We start from the raw sequence: 21,284 nt of genomic DNA, 5'->3' as shown, positions 1-21,284 counted from the left end.
AATAATAATAATAATAATATAGAATATAATACTATAGAATATAATACTATAGAATATAATAATATAGGATATAATAATATAGAATATAATAATAGACTATACAATATAATAATATAGAATAAAATAATACAATGCTTATTAATATAATAGTCTCTAAAATAACAATATAATAACATATAAAATAGAATAACACAAGACTTAACAATATAATAATATAGTAATATAATATAATATAATATAATATAATATAATATAATATAATATAATATAATATAATATAATATAATATAATATAATATAATATAATATAATATAATATAATAATATTATGTGATAGACGACATTAACTATTATTATGTATTAATGGCCTCCATTAGAAATCATTGGTTGTTGATCACATATTGTTATATATTCTGTATTAATCTATAATAAGTAGTGATCTGGACAGTAAATGAGTATATAAATCATAAAATAGAGATAATAGAGGGATAAATAGAGCCAATATAGAGATAATATAGAGAGGCAAATGGATATAATATAAAGAGATATATAGAAATAATATAAAGAGATATATAGAGACAATACAGAGATAAATAGAATAAATAGATAAATCGATAAATAGAAATATTATAGAAATAAATAGAGACAATATAGACAGATAAATAGAGATCATATAATAATATAATAGAGATAATATAGAGAGGTAAATAGAGATAATAGAGAGATAAATAGAAACAATATAGAGATAAATAGACAAATAGGATAAATACATAAATACATAAATGAAATAGTATAGAGGTAAATAGAGCCAATATAGAGAGATATATAGAGATAATATAAAGAGATATATAGAGACAATACAGAGATAAATAGAATAAATAGATAAATCGATAAATAGAAAGGTTATAGAAATAAATAGAGACAATATAGAGAGATATATAGAGATAATATAATAATATAATAGAGATAATATAGAGAGATAAATAGAGATAATATAGAAATAAATAGAGAAAATATAGAGAGATGAATAGAGATAATAGAGAGATAAATAGAGATAATATAAATAGACAAATAGGATAAATAGTAAAGTACATAAGTAGAAATAGTATAGAGGTAAATAGAGACAATATAGAGAGATAAATAGAGATAATAGAGAAATAAATAGAGACAATATAGAGAGATAAATAGAGATCATATAGAGATATATAGAGACAATACAGACAGGCAATTAGAGAAATATAGAGATAAACGGAGACAATATATAGAGCTAAAAGCCACTGAGGTTAGCTTGGTGCCAATAACACCAAGTTTGGGGTGTTATTAGAATTAGAATTAGAATATGTTAAAGAACCCCAGACCCACAGAATGGTTGGAAAAGCCTCACACAGGTTGGAAAGGAGGTCACCGAGCCCCACCTGTGACCCTCCCACCACCCAGCGCAGCGAGGAGCCGCTCCCCACGCTCGGGGTTCCCTCAGAGGCAAGAAGACAAAGCCCCCCGAACCCTGAGGAGCCCCGCTCTGACGCCCGTGTCCCGCAGGTGGGGCAGGATGCGCCCCCCGCCCCTGCTGCCGCTGCTGCCGCTGCTGCTGCTGCTGCTCGCCCTGCTGGGCGCTGCCGCCGGCGGCCGCCGCGGGGCCCCGGGCAGGAGCTCCGCGCCCGGGGGGCTCCGCGGGGGCTTCCGCGCCGTGTCCCGCGCCGGGAGCGCGCCGGGCCGCGGCTCCAAGGTGGCCGGAGCCGTCGCGGCCGGGGCGGCGGCGGGGTACGGCATGGGGCTGCTGGGGCGCCCGCGGCCCGCCCGCCTGGGGCACGGCGTGCCGGCGGCCCGGCAGCCCCCGGCGGCCGGCGGCTTCCACGGGGCTTGGCCCGAGCTGGGCGCCAAGCGGGGAGCCCCCAGCGGAGCCCCCGGGCCGCGGAGAGCCGGGCTGGGGCTCGTCCTGCTGCTGGCGTCGGGAGCGTGCGTGCTGAGCCACGGGATGCAGCGCTGAGGGCACCGCGGGCATCCCCGGCCGGGGCTTCGGACCGAAGCGACTTTCAAGTGACTTTCCTGGGAGATTGGATGTGGCTTGGGGAGGTGGGAGAGGCGCTGCGGAGCCGGACCCTGCGAGCTCCGGCCGGGACCGGGTGGATCCTGCGAACCCCAGTTGGAGTCGGGTGGGTCCTACAAACCCCAGCCGGGACCGGGCGGATCCTGCAAATCCACCTGGGAACGATGGAATCTGCAAACCCCAGCCGGGACCGGGCGGATCCTGCAAATCCACCTGGGAACGATGGATCCTGCAAACCCCAGCCAGGACCGGGTGGCTCCTGAGAACCCTCCCGGGACCGGATGGATCCTGCGAACCCCAACCAGGACCAGAGGGAATCTGCAAATCCACCCGGGACCGATGGATCCTGCGAGCTCAGCCGGGATCAGGTGGATCCTGCAAACCCCACCAGGGACCGGGTGGCTCCTGAGAACCCACCCGAGACCAGAGGGATCCTGAGAACCCACCCGGCGCTGGAGAGATCCTGAGAACCCACCCGGGACCGGAGGGATCCTACAAACCCACCTGGAAACGATGGATCCTGCGAGCCCACCTGGGATCGGATGGATCCTGTGAACCCACCCGGGACCAGAGGGATCCTGCAAACCCACTCGAGACCAGATGAATCCTGCAAACCCACCCAGGATCGGGTGGATCCCACCCGGGACAGGACCTGCGTGAGCACGGGCAGCCCCGCCAGCACCCCGCAGCCATCCCCGCTGCACGGCTGCCCCAAAACCCGCTCCTTTCCCCCCAAAAGAGCGCTGGGACTCGCGGGCAGGGGGGCGTGGGGCTGGGAACCCGAGGCCTTGGCCTCGCAATAAAGTTTGGCCTTGAGACGTGCTCTGGTTTTAACCAAATCTGTCATTCCTAGCCCTGGGCTGTGACCGTGTTCACAGGGGTCCTTGGGTGAGGGAAGAGATGAGGATCTGACTCCGTGTTTCAGAAGGCTGATTTATTATTTTATGATCTATATTGCATTAAAACTATACTAAAAGAATAGAAGAAAAGGTTTCATCAGAAGGCTGGCTAAGAATAGAAAAAGAGTGATAACAAAGGTTTGTGGCTTGGACTCTCTGTCATTCTATTCCATTCTATTCCATTCCATTCCATTCCATTCCATTCCATTCTATTCCATTCTATTCCATTCCATTCTATTCTATTCTATTCTATTCTATTCTATTCTATTCTATTCTATTCTATTCTATTCTATTCTATTCTATTCTATTCTATTCACAGCTGGCTGTGATTGCCCATTAATTAGAAACAACCACACCAGACCAATCACAGATGCACCTGTTGCATTCCACAGCAGCAAATAATCAGTATTTGCATTTTGTTCCTGCGGGCTCTCAGCTTCTCAGGAGGAAAAACGCCAAGGAAAGGATTTTTCATCAGAAGATGTCTGTGCCGGGGACGGGAATCTCTGATGGGGATGCGCTCCCGCAGGTGGGTGGAGAAGCCAAATCCAGGCATTTCCCAGCCGCACAAAGCCCAGCCGGGGTTTGGAGCGGGGTTTTTTGGCTTTTCAGCCCAAATTCAGCCGTGTAAAGCCAAGCTCGGACAGGAGATGGAGCTGTTGGCGCGGGATAAAACCGGGCTGAGATCCGAGCTCCTCTAAATCTGGCTGCTCCTCCTCCGGCTCTCTGCTAACCGGGCGGCTGTGCACCAAAATTCCTCTTTTTACGGCTTTTTCCAGGCAGGAAAAACGTATTCAGCTGGGTGAGGGGTGTTTATCTGGGGAGATGGGGGCTGCCAAGGGCTGTGCAATGAGAGATTTGGAGAAAACTGTAAAAAACCCCTCAGATTTTATTGTATTTATATTTGGGGGGGTACTTACATTTTGGGGTGCGTTTGGGGGATGCTAAGAGCTGTATGAGGAGAGATTTGGAGAAGACCCTGAAAAAAACACCTCCGATTTTATTGTATTTACACTTTAGGGGGTATTTATGCTTTGGGGGGTTTTTAGGCTTTGGGAGGCATTTACACTTTAGGGGGTATTTACATTTTGAGGGGATATTTACACTTTAGAGGGTATTTACATTGGGGGGGGTATTTATACTTATTTTGGGAGGAGTTTACACTTTTTGGGGTATTTACATTTTGGGGGAGTACTTACACTTTTTGGGGGGATATTTAGACTTCGGGGGAGTATTTACACTTTGGTGTGCATTTACACTTTTGGGGTATTTACACTTTGGTGGGTATTTACATTTGGGGGGAATATTTACATTTTGGGGTGCATTTCTTGCCATCCTGGTAAATCAGAAACTCCTCCATGCCTGGCTCCTGTGCACGCTGCAGGATTTGGAGTATTTAGCTCATTAATTAATTAATTAATTAATTTCTCTGCTTCAGCAGAGGGGTAATGTGATCCAGCTGTCCTTAAAGGACACAAGAGTTCAGGCTGTGTCACCCCACTTGGGTGTTGCCAGAGCCAGGAAAGTTCTGACCTTCCAAAAATCACCCTAAACCCCCATGGAGGGTTAAAAACCAGAGTGCTGCGTGTGCAGGGAGGGGAAAAATGTTATTTTTGAGCATTGCCAATGTGTTTCCCATGACTGGGAGGGAGGGAATTGAAGGTTTTGGGGTTAAAGAACGAGAAATTTGTAATTGTGCTGCTGCTGAGGTCGAACCCTCCCCAGGGGAGTTCAGCAAGTGCTGGGAGCCTCTTCCTGGAAATATCCATGAGATCATCTCGGGAAATGGGGGATTTTTAAATCCATTCTTTTATTCCCTTCCTTTGGATGAGGTGAAGTTTTCTCCTTCCTGATTTGGGGCAATTTCTCCTCCAGTTTGGGGCTGTTGGAGGAGGGGCCCTGCGGCTGCGAAATGCAAATAAATGGAAAAAAAAATCCCATTCACTGAGGCCGATTTGCACCGTGCAAACAAACGGAAACAAATCCCATTGAGGCCGATTTGCACCATGCAAATAAATGGAAATAAATCCCATTGAGAACGATTTGCACCATGCAAATAAATGGAAATAAATCCCATTGAGAACTATTTGCACCATGCAAATAAATGGAAATAAATCCCATTGAGAACTATTTGCACCATGCAAATAAATGGAAATAAATCCCATTGAGGCCGGGGTTCTGCTCAGGTGAGACCTCACCTGCAGGGCTGGGAGCTCACCTGGAGATGGGAAATTCCAGGGAGAGCTGGGAATGTTCACCTGGAGATGGGAAATTCCAGGGAGAGCTTCCAGCACATTCCAGGCCTTGCAGGGGCTCCAGGAAAGCTGGGGAGGGATTTGGGACAAGGGATGGATGGGCAGGACGCTGGGAATGTGTAAAGAGAGATTTAAATGGGATTTTGGGATGGAATTCCCAGAGCAGCTCCGGCTGCTCCATCCCTGGATGTCCCCAAGGCCAGGCTGGAGCACCTGGCACAGTGGGAATTGTCCCTGCCCACGGCAGGGGTGGCACTGGGTGGGATTTGAGGTCCCTCCCAACCCGAAGCGCTCCAGGATTCCACGATGAAGCCTCCAGGAATGGAGCAGGGCTCGGCTCGGGCTCGACGCCACCGAAACAGCAAATGTGAAAACTCCTTTATTAGCACAGAAACCGGAATGAGACAGAAATTGGAAAACTCCTCTTGGGCTGCAGCGAGGCCATGGGAGGGAGGAGAAAAGGTTAACTGGGACTGCGGGGTTTGGGCCAAATTGGGGCTGGAAGGGAACAAAAGCTCCCTCAGGCTCGGGAGGGCGGAAATGCAGAAAATGCAGAAATGCGGGAAATTCTGGGGCCGGCACACAAAGGAGGCTGCCGGGCACCTTGGCTTGATCCGTTTTAATGTGTACCAGACGTGGAACACTTAGAAAAGGCTCAGCACGGCAAATCCCGGGCATGCAGCGTGACTGACGGGGTTACAAAACAAAACAAAACATCCGCGCGTCGCGAAGGACGGGGCGCCTCAAAGCCCTGCTTCGGCTGTTCTGGAAGGTTTCTCTCTGTTTATAGGTATTTATATATAATATATATATATATCTTCACTTAGCTTACACCGATGCAAAAAGGAAAAAAAATAATAACAAAAAAAAAAATCCTCATTTAGGACAGTGTTATTCAGTGCCTTGCAAAAATAAAATCACACAAGGGATATCGAACGCAGCGCCACGGGTGTTACAGCTCGTCCCCAGCCCAGCATCCACAGAGAAGCAAGAATTAACAATTTCACCCGTTGCTTCCACAGGGCAAAGGAATTACTCACAAAAGTGATTTTTTTTTTTTAGCATTTCTCTTTCCCAGGCCCATTTTTCCCGATGCTGTTCGCTGTACCGGCGTGGTTCAGCTGCTTTCAGTCTCTTGCTACGTGCCTGACCCCCTGAGAATCCTTTGTGCTGCATTTTAACGTCCTTTGGGTCCAGGTGCTGAAGCACGAACACAGCTTGTCACCTGGAGCACCCAAAAACTGGCTTTTCCTGGGGCTGTAACACCATTTTGGGGGTGTTTGGGGCATTCAGCAGCACTTTCTGCCTCTAAACATCGACCGGTGCCCCAGCCCCACTGTGACGGGGAGTACAAAATGACTTTATTTTGGTGTCTTGCTGCAGGGGGTTTGTGCAGCATGCAGGGTGTGCAGTGGCAGCTCCTTATGTACACGGGGAAGGGGCTTTTTTTTTTTGTGGTGGAAGGGTTCAAATTGCAACCTGGCAGCTTGAGAACCCCAGGGGTACCCCAGGGAATGGGGGTGATGGGGGGGGTGAGACAAATCCCTGCCTGTTAACGAAGAGGATTTTTGGAAAAGCTCCCGCAGGGACGCCAAAGAGAGCTCGCCTCTGCCTGGTCCCTCTCGGGGCGACCCCGAGGAGGAGGATGAGGAGGCGAAGGCCGCGGTTCTGCGCTCCAGCACCATCCCGGAGCCATTTTTGGGGCAGAAAACGACATTTTCATCCCACCGCCTAAACCCCGAGGCGCCGCGACCGCGCCGGGGGGCTCCTCACCAAAACCAAGCGGGACCGGGGTGGGCGTGGGGACCCCACGGGGGACGCCTGGACCGCACGGGCCGCCCTAGTGCAGGACGACGAGGACGAGGAGCAGCAGGGTGGCCAGCGGGGAGTCGGCCAGGCGCTGCCACGCGCCCGAGGCCAGCCGGTACTCCTGGTACTGCTGGATGCACATCTCGCGGATCACCTTGGTCACCACGCGCGTCTCCAGCTCCGCCTCCGTCTGGTTGAGGGCGTCCGAGGCGTTGCCCTTCCTGGCGGCGGGGCCGATGTTGTGCTCGGTGACGGTGATGTTGAAGCAGTCGGCCACGAAGACGTCCTGCGGCACGGGGCCGCGGTAGTCGCGGTAGTAGACCTGGTTGGGGTAGCGCGCGGCGTTCTCGTTCCACCAGCGGTACTCGTCGGGGCTGTCGAAGCGGTAGTGCATGCCCGACATCACCCTGCCCATGGCGTAGCCCCCCAGGCCCCCCACCACGGCGCCCGCCGCCGCCGCGCCCGCCACGTGCTTGAAGTTGGTCTTGGGCTTGGGCGCCTTCCAGGGCTTCTGGTGGTAAGTCCCTCCGCTGGACGGGTTGTAGCCTTGGCCCCAGCCCGGGTAGCCGGGGTTGTGGGGGTAGCCGGGGTTGTGGGGGTAGCCCGGGTTGTGGGGGTAGCCCGGGTTGTGGGGGTAGCCCGGGTTTTGGGGGTAGCCGGGCTGGCGGGGGTAGCTGGGCTGGCGGCTGCCCCCGCCCCAGCCGGGTTTGCCTTTGCCCTTCTTGGACGAGGCGACGTCGGCGCAGAGCCCCAGGAGCAGCAGCAGCAGCAGCAGGCAGGAGGTGCCGAGGAGCCGGGCCATGGCTGTGGGGACAAGGACAGAGTCAGGGCAGGGCCACACTCCCAGCTGGGGCAGCCCTGCCTCGCCCGTGGGGCGCAACAAACACAAACACAAACACGGCTGGTGCCCCCAGATGCAGCTGCAGAATGAACAGCATTGCACTAAAGGTATTCATCATCCCCCCAAACCCTTCATTTATATGTAAATGTAAAATTTTTTATATATTTTTATACATGTATGTGTATGCTTTTATATATATATATATATATACTTACATGTATATATATTCTTTTTATATATGTATATATATAAATACATATATTTTATGTATGTATTTTAATATATGTATATATATTCTTTTTATATATGTATATATATGTATTTTATATACGCATATAAAAAAATTTATTCATTATTATACGTATATATTTTATTTATTATTGTATTTATATTTTTATTATTATTGTGTTATATATGCTTATTTCTATCTATTTTTTTATATTTACATATATGCATATATAGGTATATATGTATATATTTTTAATATTTTTATATATGTGTATATGCATTTTAAATATATTTGTATATATGTATTTGTATTTTAGTGTATGTATATAAATATATATATATATACATGTATTTATCTATTTTATATATGTGGAAATATATGTATTTATATATATATATATGTGTGTGTGTGTGTATGTATGAATGTATTTATATATATTTTTTGTTTTAATATATTCCCCACCAGGACCCCTGCTGACAATGGCAGCTTTAAGTGATGAAACAAAAGCTTTTACAAGCAAATGCTTCACGTGATTTTGAGGTAAAACCCCGCTCATCAATCCCGCCCTACCCAGCCTGGGGGCAGAAATGAGATCCCCGCTGTGCCACCATCGATGCCAAGGGGCACTCGGTGCTGCAGGGAAGGCAACGCCCAGCCTGGCCCCGAGGGGTTCTTTTCCCAAATTCTGCGTGTTTTACCCAAATTCCCGTTCATTAATGGGTATTTTTGGGATTCAGAGTTTCCCAGCATCCAGTGACTCACTGAATGCTGCTGGCATTCCGGGCATCTCCCACACTGCCCGGGGGATAAATCCCATTTCCAGGGGGCATAAATCCCATTTCCCCCATTTCCAGGGGGGATAAATCCCATTTCCACCCCTGAATGCATAATCCAGCCAGGACAAGGGACAATCCCCACCGGGGCTGCAAATCCTTTGGAAAACACCTCAAAGACCCAAAAAAACCAAAAAGGCCAAGCTGCCAAAACCCTTGAATGCCTCCTGGCAATGCCAAGGGCTCTGAGTCACTGCTGCCGTGGGTTTAAGGTTAAAAAAGGGATTTTCCATCCTGCCCCCCAAAATCTCCCCTCGCTGCTGGGGAGGGCGAGAGGAGCATCCTCAGTGTAGGTGGCTGTTTCAGCATCACTGGATCCAGCAAGAAATAATTTACTTTGGGTCCTAAATTTATTTTTTTTTGCAGCATTTACAGAGTTATCCCAGGATTAATCATAACACGGGCAGGAGATGCTGAACTTTCCTACAGCCACAAAGGGCAAACCCTGTTCAAGCCAGAAATTCTCCTGTTGCCACCTGGACAAGGATTTGTGGGCCACAAAAAGCGAATTAATCTCTCTGGGTTCGTTAGTGATGCTTTTTCTGCCAAAAATCTGGGTTTATGCCCAGAAATGTTTGAATGAAAGGCCCTTCAAGCTCAGTGGTTTGGGTGGGATCGTTGGCAAGGCCCGAAATAAAACCTCAGCAGGATGCAAAGCCCAGTCCTGGAGATGGGCAGGAATTCCAGGTTTGGGATTTGGAATTCCAGGTTTGGGATTTGGATTTGCTCATCCCTGGTGATGGGCAGCAGTTCCAGGTCTGGGATTTGCAATTCCTGCTTTGGGATTTGCTTTTCCCTGGGGCAGGAATTCCAGGTTTGGGGTTTGGAATTCCAGGTTTGGGATTTGCAGTTCCAGGTCTGGGATTTGTCAGTCCCTGGGATTCGCTCGTCCCTGGTGATGGGCAGCAATTCCAGCTTTGGGATTTGCACTTCCAGCTTTGGGATTTGGAATTTCAGGTTTGGAATTTGGATTTGCTTTTCCCTGGTGATGGGCAGCAGTTCCAGGTCTGGGATTTGCGGTTCCAGGTCTGGGATTTGCAGTTCCAGGTCTGGGATTTGCTCATCCCTGGTGATGGGCAGCAGTTTCAGGTTTGGGATTTGCAGTTCCAGGTCTGGGATTTGTGGTTCCAGGTCTGGGATTTGCTCATCCCTGGTGATGGGCAGGAATTCCAGGTTTGGGATTTGCAGTTCCAGGTCTGGGATTTGCTCATCCCTGGTGATGGGCAGCAATTCCAGGTCTGGGATCTGCAGTTCCAGCTCTGGGATTTGCTCCTCCATGGACAATCCCGGCCTCAAGGAGCGGGCTGGGGCTCGCTGCCTCCCTCACCCTGCAGCACCCACCCGCTGGGGGCAGGGATGAGATCAGGGGGGTTAAAAATAGCCAAAAGGCAGGGAAAACAACGGGCTCCTTGGGTGCTCGGCAAAATGGGCAGCGGAGGAGGAAAATCCACAGAATTGGGCATTTTTCGAATATATTTTTGGAGGCGTCGCTCCCCGCTCTGAGCTCCCAGGGGTTAAAACCCAGGCCCCGGCTGAATTAAAAATTTAAAACCCTGGTTGGAGAGGGGTTCTGGCAAAGCTCTGCCATGGTTTTATTGAGGAAATCGCGGGGGTTGAGGCTGATTCAGGGATCCTGCTCCTCTAATTGCCTTGAGAACGCTGATAAACAGGATACGGCGCTAATTAGCGAGCCAGGAGCTTCGCCCCAAATAAATGAGTTCCCTGGCCAAATCCCTGAAGGAGCTGCTTGCTGAGAATCCGGGATTTTCTCCCTTTAAAATCCCAAATTTCTCTCGGCGAAGAGAAACCCGGAGCTGGGATCTCTCTGCTCGGGAATTCTATTTATGGCCTGACCATGACATTAATATTAAATTACACAACGAGTGATTTCACTGGGATTTTTTTTTTTTTTAATTTTTAACCTTTCTGGCCCAGATTCGCCTTCTCGGCGGACGCTGGAAATGACGAATTAATTCAGGTGGTTTGCGGCGGAGCCGATTTTTATCCGTGCCGGAGGAACCCAGCGGAAAATGGAGGCTGCAAGCAGCAATTACGTGCTCGGCGTTGGCAAGGAGGAGGATTCGCTTCGGAGGGGAAAAACCAACACCCAGGTGCCAAAACACGCCTGGAAATAACCTTGGGAAGGTCCCCGGGGAGGCGGAGGAGGGAGGTGGGGATGTGGAGATGGGAGGATGCTTGGGGATGGGGGAGTCCGGACCCTCCTGGGCTCAAAATCCCGGCCTGGGGCTCTGGAAATTTCAATTAAATCGGAATTTCTCTGAAAACATCACCCCTGGTTTGGAGTTTGGAGGGGTTTGGAGAGCTCCCCTTCACCCCTTTGTCTTTCTCAAGAAAAGGGGGAGCAGCTGGCGGGTGGGAGAAAAGCCAAAACCCTCGGAGGAGAAATTCCCGATGTTGAGTAACCGCTGAGTAAACAAGAGGCGGGCAGGAGCGGGGCGCTGGCTGGTAAGGAACCGCTGGAAATGTCAATTTTCCATCGGGAAAAGAGGCAGCCCCGCGCTCCCGGCGTTCAAACCCCCCTCGCCTCGGGGTTCATCCCTCCCGCATCCCCTCCATCCCGGTTTTCCCCCGGTACTCACCGGCTGCAAACGGCGCTGCCCGCTCGCCCCGAGGTGATTCAGCCGCGGAGCTCCGCGCAGGAATAAATAGCGAGAGAGGGAGGAGCTGCTCCGAGCAGCCCGGCCCCGCTGAGCCCTCACCCAGCATCATCATCGTCATCATCGTCATCCTTCATCCTTCATCCGGCATCCGTCCCCGGGGAAAAGCCCGGGCCGCGCCCCGAAACCGCGGCTGCGCCCCAAAGCATGCCCGGGGTACGGGGGAGCAAAGGAGAGCCTGGAAAATCGAGGGGGGGTCGTGGTTTTATCGGAGAATTATCAGGGTTTGAGGGTGGTGGAAAAATCCTGGCAAACTGCAGAACGCGGATGGTTTTATTGGAGAATTATCAGGGTTTCAGGCTGGTGATAAAACCCTGGAAAACCTCAGAACCTGGATGGTTTTATTGGAGAATTATCAGGGTTTCAGGCTGGTGATAAAATCTTGGAATACTGCAGAACATGGATGGTTTGACTGGAGAAATGTCAGGGTTTGAGGCTGGTTATAAAATCCTGGAATACTGCAGAACACTGATGGTTTCATTGGAGAATTATCAGGGTTTCAGGCTGGTGATAAAACCCTGGAAAACCTCAGAACCTGGATGGTTTTATTGGAGAATTATCAGGGTTTCAGGCTGGTGATTAAAATCTTGGAATACTGCAGCAGTTGGATTTTATACTGAGGAAATATCAGGGCTTGGGCTGATTTAAGAATCTGGGAAAACTGCAGAACACGGATGGTTTTATTGAAGAAATATCACTGTTTAAGGCTGGTTATAAAGTCTTGGAAAACTGCAGCCCATGGATGGTTTTATGGAGGAATTATCAGGGTTTGAGGCTGATGATAAAACCCTGGAAAACCTCAGAACCTGGATGGTTTTATTGAAGAATTATCAGGGTTTAAGGCTGGTTATAAAATCTTGGAATATTGCAGCATTTGGATTTTACACTGAAGAAATATCAGGGCTTGGAGCTGATTTTAAAATCTTGGAAAACCTTAGCACCTGGATGGTTTTGTGGAAGAATTATCAGGGTTTGAGGCTGGTGATAAAATCCTGGAAAACCTCAGAAACTGGATGGTTTTATTGAAGAAATATCAGGGTTTGAGACTGATTTAAAAATCTGGGAAAATTGCAGCCCATGGATGGTTTTACGGAGGAATTATCAGGGTTTGAGGCTGGTGATAAAATCTTGGAATATTGCAGCATTTGGATTTTATATGGAAGAAATATCAGGGCTTGGGTCTGATTTAAAAATCCTTTGAAAATCGCAGCGCCTGGAGAATTTGATTGAAGAATTTTCAGGTTTGAAGGCAGATTTGAAAATCCTGGAATATCACAGCATTTGGATTCTATACTGAAGGGATATCAAGGCTTGGAAAATCCTGGGAAATTGCAGCATCTTGGTGGTTTATTGAAGAAATACCGAATGGAATGAGGAGGTTTGGGGCCGTTTTGGGAATCTTGGAGAATCACAACACTTGGATTTTTTTTTTTAATAGAAGAAACTCCAGGGTTTGGGTTGGAAATCTCCTGGTTGGGAATCTGGGAGAGGCCAGGATGCTTTTAGCAGCTGCTTTTAGCAGCTCCAAATCCATTATCCCGTGGAGCAGAGCTGCTCCCACGGCTGGGGGAGAGGAAATCAAACCAGGGAGAAAAGATGGATTTGCCTTTCAAAGCTGTGTCCCTGCAGAGGGGCAGAACTCACTCCTGCAATCTCAGTTTGTGTCGAGGAATCCTGAAATTCAACAGGAGGAAATGCCACAGAAAACAACTAAAAATCCCATGGGATGGCAAAAATGGTGTTTTTTTGGAGGGTAAGGATACAAGAGTGGAATTTACAGAGACAAGAATGGGGGAGTTTTCCCAATTTTTAGAGTTTTCCCAATTTTTAGGGTTTTCCCAATTTTTAGGGTTTCCCAGGGCCAGCACCCTGGGACAATGGGAGGTGTCCCTGCCACGGGTGAGTTTTAAGGTCCCTTCCAACCCAAATCCCAGGATTTTATGATTTTAACACCCCCCCCAAACCCTCCTGAGGCTGCCCAGAACAGCTGGGCCCGGAATGACCATCCTGGGCCACATCTGGATGGAAAAGGGATTTCCCTGTGATCCACCTGGGTTGTGTTGAAATAAATTGAAGTGGTTTCTCCCTGTAACACGAATGTTAATCCAGCCAGGAGAGAATGAAACCAGCAGGATTGAGGGCTGTGGGGCTGGGGAAGCCCTGCCCTGCAGGAGGAGTTTATTCTGTGTGTGGAATGGCTCCTGCCTGCCTGCTTTGGGTCGAAATATTCCTCCAAATTCCATGCCAGGAAAAGGAGCAAACCAGGAACGGGTTGGCTGGGCTGAATTAATCCTGCATTAATCCAAAATCCAGGGTTTTACAGTAATAACAACTTATTCCAGGAGCACAACAACAACAACGACAACAAGGGAAAACTATTAATCTTGAAAAGAACATTTACTGAAAACAGCGCCGTGGCCAACACTGAAAAAATAAGCTTTTTTTTTATTTCAAGCAGCAGAAATTCTGTTTGCAGAAACAGAGCCACTGCACATCAATCAGCAGCACGGATCGTTAATGAATTTTTAATTCCTTGTGGAAGCCGTCAGGGCTGAGGCCTCCCCACCAGTGCATCCAGGGCAGATCTTTAATGGATTTTTGGCATCCCAGGGTAAAACTCCTCTCAGCCTCAAGGCAGGAGCTGCAGCTCCTCAGGATCCTCGTGGAAATGATGCCCCAGGCCCTGGGCCAGCCCAGCCATCGTTGGTGGGATGGGTTTTGCTCAGGAAATGCTGACTGTGGTTCTGGGGAGGGAGGAAAGTTCATCTCCTTCGCGGCCTCTCATTGATTGGTTTTGTGTTGGTTTTTATGGCTTGGGTTCATCGGAGATGATTTGTTCAGCCAGCCCTGGCTTTGCAAAGGCTGGGTGGATATTTAACCCACTGGGGTTAAAATCTTCATCCATTGGGGTTAAAAATGGTCATTTATTGGGGTTAAAAATGTTCATCCATTGGGGTTTAAAATGTTCACCTATTTGGGTTAAAGTGTTCATTTATTTGGGTTAAAAATGTTCACTTATTTGGGTTAAAAATGTTCATTTATTGGGGTTAAAATCTTCATCCATTGGGGTTAAAATGTTCATTTTTTTGGGGTTAAAATGCCCATCCATTGGGGTTATAAATGTTCATCCACAGGGTTGAAAATGTTCATTTATTTGGGTTAAAATCTTCATCCATTGGGGTTAAAAATCATCATCCATTGGGGTTAAAAATCTTCATCCATTGGGGTTACAAATGTTCATTTATTGGGGTTTAAATATTCACCCATGGGGTTATAAATGTTCATCCATTGGGATTCAAATATTCATTCATTTGGGTTAAAATGTTCATCCTTTGAGGTTTAAATTGTTAATTTATTTGTGTTAAAATGTTCATCCATTGGGGTTTAATATGTTCACTTATTTGGGTTAAAATGTCCGTCCATTGGGTTTAAAATGTTCATTTATTTGGGTTAAAATGTCCATCCAATGGGGTTATAAATGTCCATCCATGGGGTTAAAAACGTTCATAAATGGGATTAAAATAATCCATCAATAGGGATAGAAATCTTTATCCGTGGGGCTTAAATGTCCATCCATGGGGTTAAAAATGGGGTTATAATTATTTTAGGGTTAGAAATCTTTATCCATTGGGGTTTAAAATCTTTATCCATTGGGGTTTAAATGTCCATCCATGGGTTATGATTATTTTAGGGTTAAAAATCTTTGTCCAAGGGGTTATAAATGTCCATCCATTGGGGTTATGATTATTTTAGGGTCAGAAATTTTTATCCATGGGGTTATAAATGTCCATCCATTGGGGTTATAATTATTTTAGGGTTAGGAATCTTTATCCACAGGGTTATAAATGTCCCTGGAGCTGCTCCAAGCTGCTTAGGGCTGTGCTGAGCCCTGGGTAAGCTCCTTACCCGGTGGTGCCACATCCAGGCCTGGCATCACCTGCGTGGGGCACAGCCCCAAAAAATTCATTTTGGTCCCTTCCAGCATCACCAGGGCGCTGGGAGGTAAAATAGCAGATTTTATTTAAAAAAATATAGCATTAAAATTCTCGTTTGGGGAAAAAAAAATTGAATTTAGGGACAAAAATTGGTAATAAAAGTGCTTTGAAATAGGGGGAAATTGAGTTTTTGAGGTTTTAATTAAAAAAAAAAAAAAAAGCTAAAATGCTCGTTTGGGGGAAAATTAATTTATGAATAAAAATTGGTAATAAATGTGCTTGGAAGTAGAAGGGAAATTGAATTTTTGAGGCTTTATCATATCTACTCAAAAAATTGAGTTTTTGAGGACTTTATTTAAAAAAAATAATGTTCAAATGTTTGTTTGGGGAAAAAATGAATCTAGGAACAAAAACTGGTAATGAAAGTGCTCTGAAGTGGGGGAAAAATTAATTAATTTAGGGACAAAACCTGCTAATAAAAGTGCTCTGAAATGAAAGGAAAAAATGAATTTTGGAACAAAAATTGGCAATAACATTGCTCTGAAGTGAGGGGGGAAAATGAATTTTGGAACAAAAACTGTTAATAAAATTGCTCTAAAATGAGGGGGGGGGAATGAATTTAGGAAGAAAAACTGGTAATAAAAGTGCTCTGAAATAGGAGGGAAAAAATGAATTTTGGAACAAAAATTGGAACCAAAAGTGCTCAGAAATGGGGGAAAAAAAGGGGTTTTTGAGGCCCTTTCTGGATGAATGGCTGGGAGCCGGAGCAGCCCGTCCTTGTTTGCTGCTGCTCCAGCTCCAGCCCAGCCCTGGAGATAAAAATAAAAATAAAATAAAAATAAAAATAACCCAGCAGCGCCTGGGAACAACAACCCCAACAATTCCCCGCTGTGCCTGGCAAGAGCTCCCAGGAAACAAAGGCTCCTTGTGCTGAGAAATCTCCTTTTTTCTGCTGGAACAGAACCCAGAGCAAAGTTCTGTTCGTCCCCAGAGCTCGGGAACGAAGCCGTGCCCAGAAACGCCGGAATTCCCAGAAACTGCCCCCAAATTCCGTCACCCTTGGCAGGAAAATGGGAATTTTCCTCCTCGGGGCAGGAGTGACTCACGGGGAGAATTTTCCTTTTTTTCCTCCCGGTTTTTGGGTTTGTCGTGGCCTGGAAGGGACCCGGGTGAGGTCAGAGCCCCGAAATATCCCGGGATGGAGCTGCCGGTGCTGCCCCCTGAGTCACGGGGATCACGGAAATTGGGATTTTAAATCCTGGGCAGGGAATTCTCGCTGCTTTCCCGGCGGGAAAAGGGCAGGAAAAATCAGATTTCTCATTTAGAAAATGGGTTTTGAAGTGAGCTGGGGAAAGCTGGACCCCACCCTCAAAAAATGCAGATTTTAATTTAAATTTTAAATTTTTTTAAAATAAGTTAAGAGATAGACTGAAACAGAGAAATAATTTTTAAAAGTGAGTAATAATTTTAATGAATTTTTAAAAATGAGTTAGATAATAAGAGAAATAATTTTACAACTAAATAATAATTTTAAAAATAAGTTAATTAATTAATTTTGAATAAATTAAATAATAGGAGAAATAATTTTACAACTAAATAATAATTTAAAAAAATTAAGTTAGGTAATTAATTAATTTTAAATAAATTAAATAATAAGAGAAATAATTTTGAAACTAAAGAATAATTTAAAAAAATAATTTGGTTAATTGATTAAAAAATAAGTTACGTAATAAATAATTCTAAAATTAAGTAATATTTTTAAAAATTGAGTCAATTAATTAATTTTAAAAATAAGTTAAATAATAAGAGAAATAATGTTAAAAATAAGCAATAATTTTTAAAAATAATTAATTGATTGTTAAAATAAGTTAAATAATAAGAAATTATTTTAAAGCTAAGTAATCATTTAAAAAAATAAGTTAATTAATTAATTTTTAAAATAAGTTACATAATAAGAGAAATAATGTTTAAAATAAGTAATTTTAAAAATAATTAATTAATTTAAAAATAAGTTAAATAATAAGATAAAATATTTTTAAATAAGCTATAAATTGACTTTCATTTTTTTTTTAGACAATTTTTTTCCTCGTTACAGCGATTTTTGGCCCAGGTCTCCACCTTGTTTATTCACCTGAGGACTGAGCGAGTTTTTCCTGCCCTGACCTGGTTTCTCAAGGAGGATGAGATGATTAAACCCAGATGATCAATCCTCTTATGGTGAGGAAATTTCCCTGCACCTTACAGGCCCTTCATGAAATTTGTCTTCATTAAGACACCACGGAAGTTTTACACACCAAATATTAATTAATAATATAGAATAGCATAGAATAAATAGACTATCTTAATTATATTAATCCATCATTATTTAGGAACAAAAACTGGTAATAAATGTGCTTTGCCCTTTGCCAATTTGCCCTTTGACTCTGGAAGTGGAGCCGCCCATGAGACTCTTTATAAAGTTTGTATTTATAAAGACACCAGGGATTAATATAAATATAATATTATATTATATTTATATTATTCCATCATTAAATGTCCCATCTGCCCTTTGGCCCTGGAAGTGGAGCCGCCCATGAGGCTCTTTATAAGGTTTGCCTTTATTAAGACACCAGGGAAGTTTTACACCCCAAATATTAATTAATCATGAAATTAATAATAATTTTATTCTTTTTTAATAATATAAATCCATCGTTCAACTTGCCCTTTTGGCCCTGGAAGTGGAGCTGCCCTCGAGGCTCTTTATAGAGACACCAGGGGAGTTTTATGCACCAAATATTCCAGAATTAAATCTCAAATCCTCTGGCCCTGGAAAAGCCCATGAGGGGGAGTCAGAACTCGGAATTAAAACCCGGGGGAGGCTCCGAGGATGCTCCTGGGGTTGCCATGGGCACGGGGCCGTTGCCATGGCTACCGAGGGATGCAGGAGCGGTGCTGGAGACAAACCCTGCTGGTCCCTCCCTCCCCAAATAAAATCCAGATGGGAATTGGGGATCTTGTTCCTTCCTCACTGAATAAAATCCAGATGGAAATTGGGATCTTGTTCCTTCCTATCCAAATAAAATCCTGCTGGGAATTGGGATCTCATCCCTCACCGAATAAAATCCAGCTGGGAATTGGGATCTCATCCCTCCCCAAATAAAATCCAGCTGGGAATGGGGATCTCATCCCTCACTGAATAAAATCCAGCTGGGAATTGGGATTTTGTCCCTCCCTCACTGAATAAAATCCAGCTGGGAAATGGGCTCTCATCCCTCCCTCACTCCTTGCTGCAGAAAGAGCTTTAGAAGGAACATTTTAGGGATGGGGATGAAATTCTGAACAATCCCCCAGGGCAGCTGCTCTGTGTCTCAGCTTCCCAAGCTGTTTTTAGGGGATGATGAGAAAAACGGATGGAAGAGGTCACGGGTGCTTTTTTGTGGAGAAGAAAAGGAGGTTGGTGTTCAGTGAAAAACAGGGAGAAAAATGGGGGGAAATGGAATAAGAATGGGGGAATTGAGTGCTGCTACAATGGCAGGAATGAGCTGATCCTGGCTGGACTTTTCCTGCATTTCTCCTCTGTTCCGGGAATAGAGAAGAACAATTTCTGCCCTGAAATAGGGAATTTATAAACAATTTCTGCCCTGAAATAGGAAATTTATGAACAATTTGTGGCCTGAAATAGGAGCTGGGCAGCAGCAGCTGGGCTGAGCAGAGCTGTCAGAGCTGCAGCCCTGTGAATTAATTTATTATGGATTATTTATGGATTATTGACTCCTCCCAGGGCAGCAGGGACAGCAGGAGTGAGGTGAGGGGCTGAATCCCAAGGGGGAAGGGGAATGGTTTAATCAACACCAGTTAATTAAGTGCTTAGAAAGTAAAGAACATAGATCCAGGTAAACTGGGATAGAGAAAAAAAAATTCAAAGAATACAGGTCCAGATAAACTGAGATAGAGGGAAAAACACCTGAGAGAAAACAGATCCAGATAAAGTGAGATAGGAAAAAGAGCTTCAAAGAACACAGATCCAAACTGAGATAGAAAAAACCAAACCCCTCTGACAGAGGAGACAGAAAAACACTTTTTAAAATCCATTTAGCAGCTGGAAATAAGCTGACTTCAGTCTTTAATTTATCAATGCAAGTAATAAAGAGGAGACAAGGTGCCTCTGTGAGGGTGGGGCTGCAGGTTAATCATAAATCTGGGGCTGCAGGTTAATCATAAATCTGAGACTGCTTGAGGTGAGGAATCATTATCCAGCTCATCCTTATTTTTATTTTTCCCCTAGTAAACAGAGTCCAGTTGGTTCAGGACAATTTTCTGGATTATTCCTGGGGGATTTACCATTAACTCCAAGATCCTCTGATTTTTAATCCATCCACATCCCAGGCAAGGAACAGGGATATTCATGGATTTAGAATAAACATTTATTTTGGTGTGAATCCCTCTGCCATTCATTATTTATCTGTAATTTAGAGTGGCCCAGCTATGAGGAACAACCTCAGGAAGAAGATGCAGCTGAAATAATCTCATTTCTTTGCAAACCCACTGGATTTGATGACCTCAAAGGTCTTTTCCAGCCTAAACAACCCCAGGTTTGTCTCTGTGTTTTATTTAATCAGTGAATGGACTCAGTAAATATTATTGCTTTTATGCTATTTAACGTTTCAAGTCCATAATCCCTTTTTGCTCTCTTGCACCACCAAGCGGGGATTACAGGATTTAAAATACAGCACTGCCGTGGAGTAATAAATAAATTAAAAATAATAAATTTTAAAAGTTAAAAATTATTTATAATAAATTTATAAAATAAATTATAAAATATAAATTATAAAATAAAATTTAACATTAAAAGAAAATAAATTTATAAAAAATATATAGTAAAAATTTAAACTCAAATTATCAAAATTATGATGAAATTAATTTATTATAATAATTTATTTTAAATATATATTTATTTTAATTATGAGAACCTCTTCTTTTAATTATCTCAGAATTTTGTGACTTTCAAGATGCATCCAGCTGGGAGCTTTTTACTTCCTGGCTGAACCCCAGGTAAGAACATTTTCCACACACCTCTCCCCACCACAACCCCCTCTGACCCCCAAATCCTCCATTTTAACGCTGATTTTTGGTGCCATCAGGTGGTTTCCATGTGGGCTGAGGACATCCCTGTGGATGGGGGCTCCTGCAGAAATCCTTTTGAGGTTTTCATTCTAAATCCCTTTGGAAAAATCCTTTGCAATGCTGACCTCTGCAGGCTGAGGGACTGCTGAAAACCCCGGGCAGCAATAACCTAAATAATGCATGAACCAGGTGTTTTACTGCTGCTGGCTGTGGGTAGGAAAAGCCTATCATAAAAAAAATCAAACTTATAAATAATGCATTAAAATGGGGCATTTCTCTGTCAGCTGGCAGACAGAGAGCGTTTATGGGGAGGGAAACCCTCGTTTGGTGGATCTGCAAACCCCTGGATGGATGGTTTGTGAATAATTTGCTGGTTGGACAAAGCCCTGCCAAACCAGGGGGTGAAGGAGCTGGATGAAAAACAGGAATTTCACACAAAAAAAAAAAAATCACAAATTGGGAGATAAAGAGCTGAGCTTCCTTGGACCTCAGGCCTGGTCCTGGACCCTCATGGCTGTGTCAGTCCCTCAACCCCAGGGTCCCCTTTGGCCCTGGAGCCCCCACATCCCTGTCACCCTCTTGGTCCTGGAGCCCCTGTGTCCCTGTCACCTCCTTGGTCCTGGAGCCACCTCAGGCCTGGTCCTGGACCCTCATG

The 21,284-nt window shown here is 45.0% G+C and overlaps 1 protein-coding gene and 1 long non-coding RNA gene across 3 annotated transcripts; one reads left to right on the top strand and one right to left on the bottom strand.

Moving 5' to 3' along the window:
- Positions 1-5,567: 5,567 nt before the first annotated feature.
- Positions 5,568-11,672, bottom strand: PRNP (prion protein). The gene is made up of 2 exons (XM_058042424.1): positions 11,514-11,672; positions 5,568-7,814 (listed from the first exon to the last, which is right to left on the bottom strand). The coding sequence occupies exons 1-2, from the start codon at positions 11,659-11,661 to the stop codon at positions 7,042-7,044; spliced, it is 921 nt and encodes a 306-aa protein (XP_057898407.1). The 5' UTR covers positions 11,662-11,672; the 3' UTR covers positions 5,568-7,041.
- Positions 10,373-20,894, top strand: LOC131094846 (uncharacterized). 2 transcript variants are annotated; one of them, XR_009115798.1, is made up of 3 exons: positions 10,373-11,024; positions 20,497-20,557; positions 20,647-20,894. It is a non-coding gene; the product is annotated as an uncharacterized LOC131094846 (long non-coding RNA). The 2 variants fall into 2 exon arrangements; XR_009115799.1 differs by lacking the exon at positions 10,373-11,024 and adding an exon at positions 17,627-17,743.
- Positions 20,895-21,284: the final 390 nt, after the last annotated feature.

This window comes from Melospiza georgiana, chromosome 31 (assembly GCF_028018845.1).
Source record: "Melospiza georgiana isolate bMelGeo1 chromosome 31, bMelGeo1.pri, whole genome shotgun sequence".
Classification (NCBI taxonomy): Eukaryota; Metazoa; Chordata; class Aves; order Passeriformes; family Passerellidae; genus Melospiza; species Melospiza georgiana.
Note: the sequence above shows the minus strand (reverse complement) of the source record. Positions and strands in the feature narration are given on the sequence as shown.